At 46.3% G+C, this 18,517-nt stretch overlaps 1 protein-coding gene across 3 annotated transcripts in view; it reads left to right on the top strand.

Annotated features, from left to right (window-relative positions):
- The window catches only part of PIAS4 (protein inhibitor of activated STAT 4), a 33,402-nt gene that overhangs the window by 9,585 nt on the left and 5,300 nt on the right, over positions 1 to 18,517 (top strand). Inside the window, exons 3-10 of one of the 3 annotated variants that reach the window (XM_014608848.3) lie at positions 1,515 to 1,599; positions 4,088 to 4,222; positions 8,843 to 8,884; positions 9,281 to 9,371; positions 9,891 to 10,019; positions 10,113 to 10,218; positions 15,121 to 15,194; positions 15,428 to 15,588. In XM_014608848.3, coding sequence (XP_014464334.1) covers positions 1,515 to 1,599; positions 4,088 to 4,222; positions 8,843 to 8,884; positions 9,281 to 9,371; positions 9,891 to 10,019; positions 10,113 to 10,218; positions 15,121 to 15,194; positions 15,428 to 15,588 — 823 coding nt within the window. Of the gene's footprint in view, positions 1 to 1,514; positions 1,600 to 4,087; positions 4,223 to 8,842; positions 8,885 to 9,280; positions 9,372 to 9,890; positions 10,020 to 10,112; positions 10,219 to 15,120; positions 15,195 to 15,427; positions 15,593 to 18,517 lie in introns of those variants that run through there. The other 2 variants (XM_059719538.1, XM_014608849.3) reach the window with 2 other exon arrangements.

Below are 18,517 nucleotides of genomic sequence, written 5' to 3'. Positions count from 1 at the left end.
TTTTTACAAAAACTCTGCCATGTTACTGTATTTGATACGTGGTTTTACTAACCAAGGCAATGTAGTTTTTTTGAAGGGATGATCTAGTCTGTTTAATTTGTGTATTTTTACTATGCTAGAAAATGGCAAATGATGCATTTCTAACTTACAAGATTTGTTCTTACAATTTGTGTCAAGTTGCATTTGGATGGAAACCGGGATTATGATTGAAAACGCGCAAAAATAACACTTTAATATTTTGATTTAATACTGCCTTTAAATATGCTGCCTACTTTTTTCCTTATGAACTGGTAATTTTACAAAGATATGGCTTGCATTTACAGATGACATATTCATGAAGGGAGTACCTTCAGCTAACTGCACTGATTGTTTCTGTCCCTTTGCCCTCCAAGGTTTTAGGACTAATAGACCTCATGCCCCCATCTCCATTTTTTTGTTCGCAGATTGGAAAGAGGAAAACCAGTTTTCCTGCTCTTCCAATACCCGCTCAGTTCCTTAGCTATGAATAAACTAGCTGAACCAAACTAGCTGATTAGAGTGAAAGGAAGAAGATATTAGTTCTGCCTTGCAGAAGAGGCAATTGCTGGGAGAAGCTAGTCTGGCATTTGAAGTTGCAGGTGCTTAGCCAGCGAACCCCACTAAACCTCACTTTTTTTGTTTTGACTTTTTTGCAAGTACGTACTGGTTGAGCGTGATTATTTTTCATTTCAATTGGGATCTAAACTTCCTATAAGCTAGTATGGGTTATCAGTTTTAAATGTTAATTTTAATTAGGTTTATTTGTAAAACTAAATGTTAAACAAACATTACATTTTAAAGTATCAGTTATTATGCATAGCATTTCATCTGTCAGTAAATCTCAGCACTCTCATGCCTACATATGCACCAATCCTTCTATTTTTTTGTAAACGCTTCTTTCTTTGCCCTCTGGGGCTGGGGTTTTGATGCTATCTTGTCCGAAGCTGATGTGCAATTGCTTACCTCCCTTTCCATAGTCTAGTGGTTTCATCTGTGAATGCCCTGACATCCTTTGTTAGGTTTTTCCCTGTATTCTAGTCTTCGTGTTGTGGTACCGTTCATGATAGGCTTTTATTTTTAAGTATTTGCCTATTGTCTGGGTTATAGAAGTGGGAGGGGGAGGGTCCTGAAAAATAGATGGGACTAAAGTCCATGGCACTTTAATTCCCTGGCCAACAATAGAGGCAGGCAAGGAGTGAACAGTCTGTTTTAATCAGCAGTGCATGGCATAAAGACATTTGACACACATCTTGCTTCCTTATCTTGCCAGGAAAATGCTTGTTTGGAGTTTGCATACAACTCTTCAGTCCCGTTGGGGGAGGCTCGAACTTCTCTCATGTTTAGTCTCTGCACCCTTTCAAACACAAATGCAGCCCTAAGCAAACTGAATTTAACTCTTGTTTAGCAGTGCAATGAAAGCGAGAATGTGATTGGTCTCTGCTTCGCTCTGATATGCACTGGAGATAAAGTCTCCTTTTTCTCTCCTGTTTCTTCAGTCCCACAGAATAATGAGAAGCTCCAGGAAAGTCCATGCATTTTTGCACTGACATCAAGACAAGTGGATCTGATCAGAAATTCCAGGTACTCTTTGCCATGTATTGTTTAAAAAAGCCTTTGACTTGTGTAATGTCCCTGACGGTTTTTCCTCTCTCCGGTCTCTTTTCTGCCTGCTAGCACTGCTTGCTTGAGGACACTAGCACGCCACCTTTTCTCCACTGTTAAAAACTGTAATTTCTTTGCACTATCCAATTTGCCTTCATGTCTCCCAACTTTCCTAGTTCTGTAACCTCCAGCTAGAATAGTAAGTCTGGGCAGGGCAAACAGCATGAAATCAATAGATGTCTTAAATTCTCTTAACCCTGCATTGTGAATCTGTTTGCAGTGGCTTTTTTGAATCCTAGGTTAAAAGCTATACGCTTAATGCCATTGACCTTACTTGCCTGAAAGAAAGCCGCTCAGTTATAAGGATCCTTATAATAGCTACCTAAGCAACCATCTCACGCTCTGCCACTAGGACTTACCATGACAACTACGTTCCTCTGCAGTGACATAACTTTCAACCCCAAGAGTGAAATACGCCCGTGTGGGAGATGAAGCTTTCTCTGCAGCTGGCCTGTTACTGTGGGACTCGCTGCCATGAAAGATCAGAATGACGACAAACCAAATAGCCCTCGAAACGAGATGTAAAACCCTGACCCAACTTTCCCACAGTAAATAATCCTGTAACTACTAATGTCAGAGGGAGAGGAGGGCTTTTTCTTTCTTGAATACTTAAGTGCTCAAAAGCGGTGGTGCTCTAGATTGATAGAAAACAGAGTAGGAAAATGCCATTCAGGGACCCAGTGAGAGAGGAAACAGTATATGAGGACTTGTGTGGACCTTTTTAGGACGGGTGGGCAATTCTTTAGGCTGGAGGGCCGCTTAATCAGTTTTTAGTGAGCTCTTGAGGGCCGCAAGAGTAGCCCTGCCCCTTGACAGGTGCCCCGCCTCCTGGTTGCCACCCTGAGACTAGAAGTCCTGCCCCTAGCCCCTGACCTCTGCCACCAAAAATCCCTCCTCTTACCCTCATAAGGACTTCTTTTGGGAGGGGGGTGCCATCTTGGAACCAGAAAAAAAATCAAAGTATTTTTTTTGTCCTGATTTGCCTGTGTTTGTGTAATGTATATAGAGGTGATCACATAAAAATCTCAAAATGAAGTCTTACTCTTGTATATTGTGGGTGGGTATGGGGGTTGTAGAAGGGGTGTGGATGGGGGGGGTGTATATGGGGGTGTAGTGGGTGGGTATGGGGCTTGTGGGGGTCTATGTATGTGTGTGTGTAGGCAAGGGTATGGATTTGTGTATGTATATAGGTTCCCTGCCTGAGTCCCGTGCCACTGGGGAGAGCTCTGTGCAATGAAGCCTGTGGTGCAGGTCATGGGGCTCAGCTAGGGCTGCAGGGAGAGGGGCAAAGCCAGCCAGGCTCCATAGCGCAGAGGTCCCTGCCATTCCCCATGCCCTGCACATGGCAGTGAATAGGGCCAGGCTGCCAGCTCTATTGCGCAGTGCTCCTCTTCTAGAGGCACATGGCTCGGGCAAAGAGCCCAGGAACTGCATGCGAGCCCCGGGGAGCTCCATGCAGTGGAGCCAGGTGGACCCTGCCAGCCTGGGCTCCGCACTCCTGACACCCTTCCCAGGGCACCTGCCAGCAACGGCACAGGCCCCATACTCCCACTCAGCTGCCATTTTGCTGCTGCCTGCCACTGCCGCCACCACTTGCCCTGCCCAGCCACTGCTGTCGCTGATTTTCCCCCCACTGCTGCTTTTCCCCATCACCACCCTTCCTGCCTACCGCTACTCTTAGCCCGCTTGCTGATGCTGCTTTCCTACCTGCGGGGCCAGGGTCAGGGCCATCTTGCAGGGGAGGTTGGGAGCGCAGCACATGCTGCCCCCACGGGAATGAATGGGGCTCGTCCCCATGTGAGCACAGCGTGGGGGCTGGGCTGGATACAGTGAATTGGTAGGCACCCGCCCATGGCCAAATTAAATTGCCTGGCAGGCCAGATCCAGCCCTTGAGCCATATTTTGCCCGCCTCTGTTTTAGAAGGACATAATAGGCTGCTTATTTTGTTTCCTGAATGTTGAGAAAGGAAAAGCCAAGAATATTTGGATTTGCAAGGGGATTTTAATCATCTGTAATCTGATCTGAATTTAGCACATGCTCCTAGGAGGGATTTTAGTGAGTGCTTCAGATCAGGTGTAATGACGGTCATTCAAGGTTGGTTCTGCCTCTCTGGTACTGCTTGAATAGAGACTGACTAAAAATTGCCAGAATAACTCCCTTCCTTGCAAGTCACACACTGAAATGACACCTCTTAGCTTTAAAGAATTCTGTTAAAAGATGGATTACAACATGAAACGCTTCCCTGTGAAATCGAGGCAAAATGATGGGTTTAATCTAGTACTTCCACTTTATCCTGTGCAAAAGTTAATCATAGATCTTGTCCTGTGTATACAACTTTATTAACAAGCCTGTTTAGTCTGATATGTTGCTTTTTTGAGATGTATTAAAATCCTGTTTGCTATGCAGCGAACAGGGAGAATCCTGTTTGATAGCAGCAAACAGGGAGAAGCAAACTGGACAGTTTGCAAGCAGTTCACTGGGAGCAAGAGGAGGAAGGGGAAGCGGAACCAAGCATGAGGCATCAGATCCCGCCCCGGGAAGGTAACTCAGCCAGGGTTGCCTGTGTGCTTGGCCTGCTGAGGTCTGTTTGGTGGGTTTATGTGCTTGGTTGTGCTCTGAGCAGCTGAGTGGACTGATTGCCGATTGATTGCTGCCTGGGTGTGACAAAGGAGCCTGGACAGTCCAAGTGACCAGGGGATCAGCAAACAGAGAAGCAAACAGGACGGTTTGCAAGCAGTTTGCTGGTCAGTTTGCTGCCCCTGTCCTGGAAGGGGAGCCTGAAAGATAAGCTGCTTTTTTATGTAATTAGGACTGACGAATCTACATAGTTTTATTTTAGCAGCTAAAACTCAGCAGCTAGACCAAGACTTAAGCCCCTTGTTTAACTAGAGTCCAGAGTGAGGGGGAGTTTGCTTGGAATCTCTCTCGCATTCCTTTACTATAAGCTTGCTGAGAGGAAAGAGTTTGCAGGGAAAAGGGGGGAAACCCTTCAAATCAAGGAAGAGCAAAGAGGCCAGCTACAGAGGAGTTTGCCAGGGAAGGTCTGCTTGGAAGGAGAGGCAAGAAGTGAGAGGCTGCAGATTAGGAGACCCAGAGACATACCTGGAGGACATTTCAATCCCAGAGCCACTGCCTCTTCCAGTTCTTCCTCTGCTTCCACCTGTGAGGTGTCTGTCCAGGCAGGACCACACACGGTTGTGGCGTCCACCCTGGTCTGGTGCTGTGCAGACTGCAGCTTGCAGATTCCTTCCTGTGTCAGCCGGGTGGAGGAGTGCCTGCGATGTGAGCGGTGCCTTTTGGTGGCGTCCCTCAGGGAGAAGGCAAGAGAGCTACAGGAGGGAGTTGGCAAGGCTCCTGAGCATCCTCTGCCATGACTTTCCATTCCATCCAGGAAGAGCACACACCAACTGCTGAAACTTCCTTAGCCTGACGAAGGGTTTTTGAACCCGAAAGCTTGCTTAATAACTATTCTCCAACTATTTGGGTTGTTCTAATAAAAGATATCAGATTCACCCAAGGAACCTTGTCCTCCTCTGCCATGAGGACTTCATGCGTTCCATGTTGGAGGAAACCTCTAGGACTGGAGGAAGGACTGCCAGAGGTGGTGCTAGAAGAGGAAGAGGGCCTGGACTCGCAGGAAGGTGGCAGCTTGTATCTTCTGGCAGCAAAAAAAGTTGTCATCCCCATGTGCAGTAGTTTACCTGGAGAACAAACATGGTGCACTAGCAACAGAGGAGGAGGAGCATGTTCCATAGAGGGAAGAGTCCAGGCCAGAAATCCCCAAGGTGGGGACAATTGAGGCTGCTTCCAGGAAGAGTAGGCGACGGATGGCGGTGGTTGGAGTCTCCCTTCTGCAGGGGAAGGAGGGATCCATGTGCCGGCCTGACCTGTTGTCCCGGGAGGTCTGCTGTGTACCTCGAGCCTGGATCTAAGATGTCCCGGAAGGATTACTGAGCCCTACCCAACCCTCAGGCTAGTACCTCATGCTGCTCATCCATGTGGGCACCAGTGATACTGCCAGGGCAGACCCTGAGCAGATCAAGAGTGACTACAGGGCTCTGGGTGCAAGGGGGAAGGGGACGGGGACACAGGTTGTGTTCTCAATACTTCCGGTTAAGGCGAAGGGCCCTGGCAGGAGCAGATGCATCCTGCAGATTGATACATGACTGCACAGGTGGTGTTGCCAGCAGGGATTCAGCTTTTGACCATGGGATGTTGTTCAAGAAGGAGGATTGTTAGGAAGAGATGGGATCCACCTGACAAAAAGAGGGAAGAGCATCTCTGCAGAGGCTTACTAACCTGGTGAGGAGGGCTTCAAACTAGGTTCACCAGGTGATGGAGACCAAAGCCCTGAGGTAAGCGGGGAAGCAGAAGACCTGGAGGAAGAGCAAGCAGGAGGGGGCACCAGGGGAGGTGCTCTCATACTTCCTGAGAAATCAGGGCAATCAACTAGTTACCTCAGGTGCCTGTACATAAATGCACGGAGCCTGGGAAACCAGCAGGAAGAAGTGGAAGTCCTTGCACAGTCACGGTACTACGACATGACTGGAATAACAGAGACGTTATGGGAGCTCACCACGTCTCTCCCACCAGAGACGTGGTGGGAGCTTGCAGGACTGGAGCACTGTCATGAATAGGTACAAGCTGTTCAGGAAGGACAGGCAGGGGAGAAGAGGAGGAGGAGTTGCAGTTTAGGGAACCGATGGGCAGGATCCCCTGGGAGGCCAGGCTGAGGGGGAGAGAAGACCGGGAGAGCTGGTTGTATTTTAAAGAAACCTTACTGAGGGCACAGATACAAACCATCACAATGTGCAGGAAGAATAGCAAATGTGCCAAGCGACCAGCTTGGCTTGGCAGAGAGCTCTTTGGTGAGTTGAAATGCAAAAAGGAAGCTTCCAAGAGGTGGAAGCTTGGACAAGTGACTAGGGAGGAGTATAAGATTATTGCTCGGGCATGCAGGGATGAAGTCAGGAGGGCCAAAGCGCAATTGGAGTTGCAGCTAGCAAGGGATGTGAAGGGTAACAAGACGGGTTTCTACAAGTATGTTAGCAACAAGAGGAAGGTCAGGGAAAGTGTTGGGTCCATTACTGAATGGGGGAGACAGCCTAGTGACACAATGAGAAAAAGTCTGAAATACTCGATGTCTTTTTTTACCTTGGTCTTCACAGGCAAGGTCAGCTCCTAGACTACTGCACCAGGAAGCACAGTTTGGGGAAAAGGCAAGTAGCCAGCAGTGGTGAAAGAACAGGTTAAGCTTTTCTATTTAGAAAAGCTAGATGTGTACAAATCCATGAGGCTGGATGGGATGCACCCAAGGGTGCTGAGGGAGTTGGCTGATGTGATTGTAGAGCTGACAGCCATCATCTTTGAAAACTTATGGTGATTGGGGGAGGTACCAGGCTATTGGAAAAGAGCAAATATAGTGCCTGCCCATCTTAAAGGAAAGGAGGAGGACCCAGGGAACTACAGACCAGTCAGCCTCACCTCAGTCCCTGGAAAAATCATGGAGTAGGTCCTTTAAGCACTTGGAGGAGAAGGTGATTAGGAACAGTCAACATGATTCACCAAGGGCAAGTCATGCCTGATCAACTGATTACCTTCTATGATGAGATGACTGGTTCTGTGGATGCGGGGAGAGCAGTGGATATAATATACCTTGACTTTAGCAAGGCTCTTGATACCGTTTCCCACAACATTCTTGCAAGCAAGATGAAGAAGCACGGGTTGGATGAATGGACTGTAAAGTGGATAAAAAGCTGGCTGGATTGTCAGGCTCAGTGGGTAGTGATCAACGGTTCAATGTTTACCTGGCAGCTGGTATCAAGTGAAGTGCCCCAAGGGTCAGTCCTGGAGCCGGTTTTGTTCAGCATCTTTATTAACGATCTGAAAGATGGGATGAATTGCACTTTTGGCAAGTTTGCTGATGACGCCAAGCTGAGGGGCAGCAGTAGATATGCTAGAGCGCAGGGCTAGGATTCAGAGTGACCTAGATGAAGTGGAGGATTGGGCCAAAAGAAATCTCAAGAGGTGTTCAACTAGGACAAGTGCAAAGTCTCCTGCTCTTAGGACAGAAGAATCCTGTGCACCAGTATAGAAGTGTTGCCAGAAGATCGAGGAAAGCAATTATTCCCCTCTATTCAGCACTGGTGAGGTCACATCTGGAGTACTGTGTCCAGTTTTGGGCCCCCCACTACAGAAAGGATGTGGACAAGTCAGAGAGAGTCCAGCAGAGAGCAACGAAATGGTTCAGGGGCTGGGGGACAGGACCTCTGAAGAGAGGCTGAGGGACCTGGGCTGATTTAGTCTGCAGAAGAGAATACTGAGTGGAGATTTGGTAGGAGCCTTTAACTACCTGAAGGGGGTTGCCAAGAGGATGTTCTCGGTGGTAGCAGATGACAGAATGCAATGGTCTCAAGTTGCAGCAAGGGAAGTTTAGGTTGGATATTAAGAAAAACTTTCTCACTAGGAGGGTAGTAAAGCACTGGGACATGTTACCTAGAGAGGTGGTGCAATCTCCATCCCTGGAGGTTTTTAAGACCCGGCTCAACAAAGCCCTGGTTGGGATGATCTGGTTGGGGATGCCCCTGCCTTGAGCAGGGGGTTGGACTGAGGTCCCTTCCAACCCTTACTTCCTAGGATTCTCTGCACCGTGCTATTGAAACCTAACTGCATCACAGTCATTCTGACCCTGCCATAACACTCAGATTCTTTGGTTTTCAAGAATCGTCTTTCATGGAATAATTGAACAAAGAGGGCGTTAAATAGCTTTGTCAACAATTCTTAAAATGATAATCTAGATCGTGAGTGTGGTGGGCTGCAAACGTCTCACAAAACTTACCATCAGTAGTAGTGTTTCCATTATTATCATATTTTGGTAAAAACAAAAACAAAAAACCCCAAGGGTTTTTCTTTCTTTTTTCCTTCCACCATCTTTTATGTTCTTTTGGAAATCCAAATACGACGGCTTGGGGCCAGCACACAAGGCCTGGAAAGCTGTTTTTCTTTTCCAAACTCAGTGAATTCTGTAAGAGAAGCTCTGACAAGTGAATGTTTTTGGGTTTTTTTACACCTTTTCAGTTTTGAATAACCTAAAACTCTGCGACTTGGTTGGGGGAAAAAAAAGTGTTACATGGAATCCTGTCTTCTGTTTGTTTTTATCAGGGAGTTGCAACCCGGTGTGAAATCGGTTCAGGTTGTGCTAAGGTAAGTCCGGATGGCAGGGAATTAAACCCATGAGGCAGCACTCTGGGGGAGGGAACGCACGAGCACAGCATGGCAGCAGTGCCAGCGCTCTGGGCAGTAGCTGCTAAAATAACTATCGCTCTGAGCAAAGCCCTTGTTCCCAGGGATGGGACGAGCATCCACTTTGGCTTTCCGTTAGTTTGACCCTCTATCTTTTCTATCTGCCAGTTGAGTTGCTATGTCGATAGAAGATGCTGGTTATATCAAAGTCTGTTTCACAGCTGTGTACTGGGTCCTGGGGGGTGATTACTGGCTTGTTGGTTTGGCATGGATTGGTCTGGCTGGCAGCTGGCGAAGGTGGTAATATTTGGACACGGATAGAAGGGAGCTATTTAAAGGTGCCCCATTTCTTTCCAGAATCTGCTACACAGACACTAGCTCCCCTCAGGAGGATCAGTACCCTCCAAACATCGCAGTGAAAGTGAATCATAGTTACTGCTCGGTGCCGGTAAGTCAGCCCAGGCATGACAAGTTACTTTACAGCACAAGGAGAACTTGTGAGATTTAAATGGAAGCTGCTTGTTGATTAAAGCGAGGGAGGCGAGGCGCTAGGGTGCTAAAAGTATCTTGTTCTGACTTTTAAAGCTAATTGCGTGATGAATTTGGTTTACAGTTTAATAATGGCATGGTTGGGTGAAATGAAATGGCCTCTAATGTAAACAGGAGGTCAGGCGAGATAATTAAATAGTTCCCTCTGACCTTAAGCTCTCTGAAATCCTGTGAACCTATATTCTGGCCATGCTGCTGGGAAGGTCGGTATGTACCCTCTTGCTCTCTGCTGTGGCTGATCATGAGGAGGAAGCAAAGCAATTAATTTTCTTTCCCCAGAAAAGACTTTAGGTGACTAGAATTTTGCAACACTGGTTAACAGAAGAGGTGTGTCCTTTTGCTCAAAAAATGTGGGGGGCAGGGAGGGAAGGGAATCAGACACTACTATGGAAAATAAAACTTTCTGTCTGTCCCCTAGGGCTATTATCCATCAAACAAGCCAGGAGTGGAGCCAAAGAGGCCCTGTCGTCCCATTAACCTCACACATCTCCTGTACCTGTCTGGAGCAACCAATCGTATCACTGTCACCTGGGGGAATTATGGAAAGGTAAATGCCAAAGAGGGTGATTTGGGAGTTAAGCTAGCATGTGGGGAGAGCATTCTTTCTCATCCTCTCACTTTTTTTTTTCTTTCTCTCCAGAGTTATTCAGTGGGTCTGTACTTAGTGCGACAGTTGACTTCAGCAGAATTGCTGCAGAAGTTGAAAACTATTGGAGTCAAGCACCCAGAACTCTGCAAGACACTCGGTGAGTGTGTGAGGCTGTGAAGAGACTGATTGAGTGGTTACTTCTAGTCCATGTCACGTGCATTATGTCCTCCCTCCAACTGAAAAAAGCCAGTAAGTTGGGGCACTAGAAATTGTGAGAAACTGCCATGGTCTATAGGATTTCCCTGTCCAATTCTGTGAAAAAAACACTTTCAAGTCTGTGAATTTGCTACGCTGTATGTCGGACACAGCAAATTGCTCCAGATCTCTGCAGAAATAGTTTCTGCAGCGTGTATTTTCCTGTGGCTCCATAGAATCTATGACAGACTTAAAATTCATCCCTAGGTCATGTTGAGTGAGTTGCTGAGGGTCAATGTCATTCTTACATGTGTGACTTCCTGCCTTCATCTGACTCATAAGGCAAGAAACTGTGCCAGAGCTCCTCAGCCTTGATGTGCAGTCTTTCTAGTGGAGTGTTGTGGAGCACACAACCATCCTGTGCAAATATTCTGCTGCCAGCCCCTGAGGAATCGTAGGGGCTGGAAGCAGTGTTTCATCACCATTCTTTTCAAATGCTATGATAGATCTGATCCCCAAGAGATGCTTGTCCCAGACTGTCCAGGTAAATTTACTGTGGTATAAACCAAATGCAAAACCTTATTGTAAGTCTTAGGGGAAATAACCTCGCAAAGTGAAGGCCTTGCCTTCGGCTCCTAGGCGTCTGAGTAATTTACTTGAAATTGTTCAAAATTTCCGAATGACGTAGGGAATAGTCTTAGCACTTTACAAGAGGCTGATTTAATTTCATTGGCATAATTTTTAACTACTAATCACAGACAACTCTAGAGGCCCAGAAAATACAATCTCGTGGTGTATTAAATGTATAGGAGAAAACTGGGTGTTCTGCCTCACCAGCGCCTCGGATCTCACTAGCTATACAGAATCGCTCTTACAAGATTAAATCCGCATTTCTGTGGTACACGGCAATGCTTTAACTAAACATCCATTTGTACGAATCTCTTTCGGACTATCTCTGTGTGCAAATACAGATTTGTACTTTGTTCATCACTCCCTGCTCTGCCCAAATATGGTGCAAATAGAAATGCTGAACTTCTCTAACAAGGTATTCTGGCTGAGACATAGGTCATTCAGGAAGAATTGTCAATGTGATTAGCAGTCCTACAGAACATCTGGCAATCTGAGCATGAGGGGCAGGGGGACAAACAGCAAGTGGTTAAAAATCTTTGGCAGCCGTTGGCTGATGCGAGAAGAAATTTCAAGTCAGCTTTGGCAGTTGGCTGTGCTCCCACTTCTGCTCCCTAGTGGTACCTTCAGATGAGTTGAGCAGAAGATGCAATTTTGGTCTTGTCACAAGATGAATGCATTCAAGAGCCCATTGTTTCCCTCTGACCCCAGCACTTTTCTTGGAACCAAGTTTTGAATAATCCGAGTAGAACATTGTGTCCTGTCTCTTCTAGAAGAGTGTTTCATCCTGTTTTAGAGCAGCCAGCAGAGATTCTGCAAACAGGCCTCCTGCCTTCCACTTTTCCATTAAATTAGACTTGCACTTCAGGCTCTTATACAGTGATCTCAACCAGGCTGCCAAAAGATCCCTTTAAGGGCACTGTGCAATCTTGGCATTGTTATGTGTGCAGACATCTACACGTGATTGACGAGATGCACGCAGAGATTTCCAATAGGATGCCATAATATCAAAAACTTCTATGACCTGTTGTGGTCTTTACGCTCTTTGGCAACAGAAGAATTGCTTTATTATGTTTCTGTGGTCGAAAAAAGGAGTGAAAGCTAAGAGCTGACACTTTCGGAGGAGTGCTTTGAGTCTAACAAGGTTGGGAACCTCTGCTCTAATCAAACTTGGTTTCATTTAGGTGGAAAGATGGATTATTTTTCAAAATCTTTACATTCAAATTGGAGGCTCTTTGCCTTAGTTCCTAGTCGCATTGCTTTTGCTTGCCTTAAACTCTTCTTTATGGCTCTCTGAATCTGGCAAAACCAAATATTGTATTTTCTGGCATACATGTGCCCCCATATTTCATCTGTACCTTGTTGAAAGGCAGAATGAAGGGGAAAGATTTCTCCAGAGTCATGGCTGCATAGAGCAGGGGCACAGCTTGATCTTCAGCTGACTTGAGCTCCTTTTCCTGCATAAATAAAGTTGAATCCCTAGCTGATGCTGAAGACTGGTCTCCACAGGTGGGCCTGTGATTTTGAAAAGAGAGATTAGAGGCTGTGAAATGGACCAGGAGCAGCCAGCAGAATTCCCTCAAGTTTAACTTAATTAGTGGAACAACAAGACCATTAAAAAAGGAGTGAACATTGTTAACACCTGTAGCGTGAGGAGCAGGGAGCCATTAAGTCAATTGGCTCCCTCAGCTGCCCGAACAGTAATATCACAGCTGCTGCACAGTAGAGTCCAAATCTAATCCAAACGCTTCCAACCCCAGGCAGAAAGTCAGCTTTTCCATTTAACACATGCACCCCAGCTTTTGAGGGTGATTTTTGAGGGACAAGGTGCATGAAGTATGCAAGAAACGGTAGCTTAAACCTTGCTGCTGTAGCTTTAACGATCATTCCCCAACGGGTTCCAGGTTCTGCTCATCTGTCTTCCAGTAAGCACTAATGCTTCAGCTTGACTCCCTTTGCTGACTTATCTTCCTTATGTGCATTCACTTAGGAACATTGTCTGAACATCAGGCTACGTAATCAGATACTGAACTGTGGATTTAAGAGCCAGGCTTAAGGCATCTGTTTTAAAAACGAATCTTGGTTCTGGTTAATGGCTCCTTAGGAGGTCTCTTTCCTCCCCGCCCCCATGACCCAGGAGTGGATGCACAGGGGCTGCTGTGACTGGACAAAATACGAGTTAACTGTTGGCAAAACATAATGTTTTAAATTGAGGATAATTTTAGTGTGGCTGGAATGGCACAAAAATACCCCATAAATTCTTACAGGTTAGTTGCATAACTGCCTTTCACCGTAGAGATGCTTGCTACAAAGCTGCCTTTAGAATCAATATCTAATTGCATTTTGTTGTGATCTGCAACAGTCAAAATGGGAAATCACTCCAGTGAGAGAGGCTGCAGGAAGGGTAATAGATCCTTATAACAGCAGTGCTAATAGCTTCTATAATTGTGCTTATATAGTGGCGCATTTGGCCTCTGTTCTCCAGCACCCCTGATTTTTAAAAAGATGTTCCTCCACAAAATGCCTCTGCAGTCACTGAGGCTAGAGCACAGTGAGAGAGCCTATCTGCAGCCCCACTAGTTTCTGACACCAGTCGGCTGCAACAGAATCTGAACTCCCTGTCTCTTGTCCTGATGTGCCGAGTCCTCTCGGATATACCCTCTCCATCTGCCTGCTTTGTTAACGGCATTTTGGCTCAACCTCCTGCACTGCGTGCTTTGCGGATGGCCCGCTGGAGGAGCCTTTGTGCATACTCATGCCACAGCTGCTGCCCAAATGTGTACACAGGTTCTGGAGAAGGGAAGCTAGCCCAGCATGTTGGTCAACTGCAGCACTGTGGCCCGCTAGCAACCGAGGCAGGCCAGCTCAGCTCAAGTGAGGCTGGGGAAACTGAGTGGACTTGGCGCAGCACTTGCCTGTCTACAGTGGTGATTTCTTCTGCACCTTAATTTGATCTCCTTTGAAAAGTAGGTGTGACCTTGACCCGATTGTCTCACAACTGTCCGGTCTCTGCCCTGGTCTCGGGATGGAGTGAGTTTACATCCCACTTGACCAGATATTTTAGGTTAACCCGATCTCAGAAATACAGTGCAGTTCTGTAATGTCTTTTGTCTAAGTCTTTCTTTCTCTCTGACTGCTGGTGTAGCCAAACAAACAGAAGGAAAAGTGCATATCTTAGAGCAGTGCTTCCCAGACTTCCTCAGCATCGTGTCTCACTCCTGACCCACAGTCCCTGGCCCTGCCACTGCCTCTCCCTCCTGACCCACAGCCTCCCAGGTGCCCCAGAGCCAGGGCCCGCACCTCCCTATCCCTGCCAGCTCCCCCAGCAGCACCCAAGCCCCAGCTGCTGCCTGCAAGAGGCGGAAGCTGCTGCAGGTAGAGCAGAGTGTGGAGCCTGGCTCCTGCCCTCCCCTATGGGCGGCACAGCTGGAGCAGAGCCCGTGGGGAGGAGGGGGAGGATGCAGGCGCCTCCTACCCAGCAGTGGGGGCACAACTCCACGCTGTTGCTGCTGCACTTCGCCTTGGCAGCCGTGACAGTGTAATGCTCCCTCCTGTGCTGGGTCCTGCCCATTGGGCTGTGGAGGCAGCTTCTGCCTGAAGCTGGTCCAGCCCCGTTGCAGCCCCGCACCCCACTGTGGGCTCAGAAATCTCGCAACCCCAACCACTGATGTTACGACCCCACTTGGGGTCGCGATCCACAGTTTAGGCACTGCTATCTTAGAGCCTCCTAGTTCTGTAGGGCACGGGGATGAAGCTGAACACCGACTGTTGGTGACCCACACCTTAGCATGACTTTTACATGAGAGAGATCTGCTTCCTTCTCACGTATTTTTTTTCCTGTTGTCCCTGTCTATTTAGCTGAGAACCTTCTGAAGCAGTGGTATCAAAAACTGCTCCATGAAATGGTGGCAAATGGCTCACAAATTACAGGTTGCAGTAGGTGTTGGTGCCTTGATGCACTTTTCCATTGTTTGATTTGCAGTCTTAGTCATCTCTGAGAAATTTTGAGGGTTGACCATGGTCCGTTGGTCCCAAAAAGCAAGACCTAGTCCAAGTAATCTCTCTACCATCCTGTCGTTGCCTAGTAGCAATTACTCTCCATGGTTGAAATGAATTTGCATGTTTTGGGGAATGTACCAGATACTCTTCTGGCATCAGCAGTTTTCCCCACACATAACGGTCCTGGTTAAATGGAGCTGCATGTTAATTTTATCCTTTTTTGTGTTTCTGAATGCAGTAAAAGAGAAATTGCGCTTGGATCCAGACAGTGAAATTGCTACCACAGGTGTTCGAGTGTCACTCATTTGTCCAGTAAGTCTCACTGCACTGCAATTCCAGCTACTAATACTAGTTGTCCTGGTTTGTTACCCAAGCCACCATTGCAGGATAATAAATATTTCCTTTTACCAGTTGCCTTTTAAGCAGTTTCTTGCATGTTAGCACCAAAACCATCTGTCTACACACATGTATTCATTTTGGGAGGGGAAGGCTTCCGACGTTGTGGTGGGATTTCTCATTGATCTGCCTGCCATTGGTCCCTTTAGCTGGTGAAGATGCGGCTTTCTGTCCCCTGTCGAGCCGAGACCTGTGCACATCTGCAGTGCTTCGACGCAGTCTTTTACCTACAGATGAATGAGAAGAAGCCCACGTGGATGTGCCCTGTGTGTGACAAGCCAGCGCCCTATGACCAGCTAATAATCGATGGGTGAGTTTACCTTCTTCCACCATCTCTTCACTTGCTTCTCTCCAGCCCCTTTCTCTTCCCAACTGCGATTTTATAATCATTTTAGCTCCATATCTGATCCAACGCCACATATTACAGTTCCAGTTGCTCTTAATTTGGGTGAGACAACACTGACACCAAAATTGATGACTTGAACCTTGCTTGGTTTTATAGTTTCTCAACCAGCTTTCTGTAAACTGTTGCCAAAATAAAACTTGTACCACCTTCTCATTCATATGCACTATCTGACTAGAGACTGACAAAACAAGGGTGCTTTACTCTACCATGAGCTATTGCTTATCATTTATAGTTCAGCAGACTGAAACTTCTTTACATGCTAGTGTCAGGACAGATTGCCTTTCGCATGTATTCTTCTCCCATTCCTTCATTAAGAGCCTTTATCATGCATGATGTTAGCACCCCATGAGCAGTTCTCAACATGTCATCGGTTCGGGTCAAATGATTCTAAATGCCAGCCTTTCACTCGAGTATCTCTAGACACAGAGCTAGCTCCTTTGAGATTGAGGTACAAATGCAGTTTTAAACCAGAGATCTCTGGTACATGTTTGATGCTTTTGGTTCAAGCTGCGCAAGTGCGGTTTCTGTAGCTGCAGACTGGGAACTCCTTAAAGTACTCAGTATTATTGTTCTGGCTGTTTCATTAGCTACCTATATAAGGAACAAGATAAAGGGTAGAAATCTTCCTGAAGGGGCAAGATTAAGATATTTCGTGTACCTCCCAAATACCCAGACTTCAGAAGATTCAGGGTTCTTGAAGTCTCACTTAAACCAAATTTTCCCTGGCTTCTTTTTTTATCATGATTTTTTTCCCCTAACGTGTATTTTAAATAGTATTTACTTTTAGTCTTTGGCCTAGGTTAATTAAAGAAGCTTACGCTTCATTCTTTATTATCTGGCATCAGTCTAGATGCACAGGTAGAGCTCCTCCCTGCCAGTAGATGGAGACGGTACAACCAAGACACTTTTTGGAGCGTTCTGTGAATCAAAAGAACTTGTCTGTTTATGGTGCCGAGTAGCTTCTGCTTTTGAAAAGAGGAACAAGTACCCTTCCTGTTTGATTTGGGGAGTTTCATGTTAAGGGTTGGATCATCTTTATTCTAACTACAATAGTTGCTTTTCAGGATTTCTGAGAAGCTCTTTAAGCAAACAGTGAAGTTTTAGGTGTTTAGATCGAAGACCCTCTGAACTGTACTTCTAACACCAGTGAGAAATCTGACCGCTGTCCCCAGACTCCCTTTCCTATGCCCACAATGCAGTAAGAGCCCCGTTACTAAAATGGAAACCTACAGATGCCTCTTTTTGGGCTGCAAACCAGCCAAATGAGTTTGGGTCACATTGTTAAAGTGGAAGAGGGAATGAGGCTTTCCAGAACCAGACTTGCAGACAGACTCTGTAAATATAAATGGCTTCCAGGTGCATTTGAAAAGCAAGTGCTGAGACTTGAACAGTGGTAAAAGAAGGTAGAGTGAACCAGAAGAGTAACCTGGACTTAGAGACCAGGGACTTCAGAAAAAGAGATGGCCATTTCTTATGATGATAGTGGGCTGCTGGGCAAAAAAGTTCTTGTTGCCCTCTTTTCCCCTCCCCACCCGTTGCCTGGTACAGCCTCTAACAGGAAGCATTTGCATACATTATGGTGTCCCTAGAGACTTCAGCAGTAGCTTGGGAAATCCAGCATGTGGACTTGTAAAGAGCAAAAAGGGTAATATTTCCTGCCTATTTCTCAGTCTTATTAAAAGCATCCAATTTATCCTAATGTGTTAATTTTGATGCATGTACACCAGTTATCCTGTAAGCTTTGTGCATCTCATCATATGAATATTGTCTGGGCAGCAGCACAAAGGACTTGGGAAGTTAAACCTAGTGCACCAGATACCCTCATGGCAACTGTGGCTGAAACCAGACAAAAGTTATGCACCAAAATGAATGAGCACAGACAAAAGATTAAGAAGAGAGACACTAAAACACAAGTAGGGGAACATTTTTCACAGAAAACAATCTGACCTCACAGTTCTTGTGCTCAAAGGAAACCTACCTGCACCCTTACAGGAGAAGCTTGAGAACTAAGTACCAGGGTTTTAATGCCATAGACAGTGACTTCATGGCCAATTATAATCTACCTGATACAGGCCATCTGTAGATCCCAGGTGATAATGACCCTCCTGAGCAACCTTGTTCCTCTTTCATCAGGTTTTTATTGCCTCTCTCCTGCCTGTTGGCTACCCGATCGCTCTTATCTCCCACCTTTGTTTACATACTGAGTTTTACACAAGCTTTTGTTCAGTCTGCTGTTTGGTTCTGCTGTGTCTGCTGCTCTCAGAGGTTGAGGAGGGGTACTGTGATACCCAAAAACTTGCCTTTGTCTGTCTCAAGTCCAATAAAAGAGATCACCTGCAAGAATTCTTGCTTCTAACGTCATGGAATTACAGTCTCAACACTCTGAAGGATCTGATGACCTGGTGAGGAGCGAGGACTTCAGACTGGACTTGCTATTATGACTGAGCTGGTGTTTCAGTCCACTTGTTTGAAAGCCTTCATCACAAAACCATCCACCTGCAGTAATTCTCTTTGCTGTCAGCCTTGAGAGGCAAGGAACTGAACTGAGCATAGAGACTGCTCTCTCACTTGGACTCTGTCTCTGCTTTATTATTTAAATGCATTGTCAGGGTGGAATGGTTTTGTGATGAAGGTTCACTGTTAGAACCTATACTGTGGTTCCTTTATGAGAAAATAGGATTTTGTGATCAAGGACTGTTTTGTTTTGTAACCTTGCCCTGTCACCAAATTCCTCTTGGATTAAGCTGTAGGGCCATGTAAGGCGAGGATCCAACTTAATGACATACTGCCATGGTGCTCTGCTGATTGCCTGAAGGTTAATAGATAGCGTCTT

Source organism: Alligator mississippiensis, chromosome 16 (genome assembly GCF_030867095.1).
Source record: "Alligator mississippiensis isolate rAllMis1 chromosome 16, rAllMis1, whole genome shotgun sequence".
In the NCBI taxonomy this organism is placed as follows: domain Eukaryota; kingdom Metazoa; phylum Chordata; order Crocodylia; family Alligatoridae; genus Alligator; species Alligator mississippiensis.
This window is presented reverse-complemented; position numbering and strand designations above follow the sequence as displayed.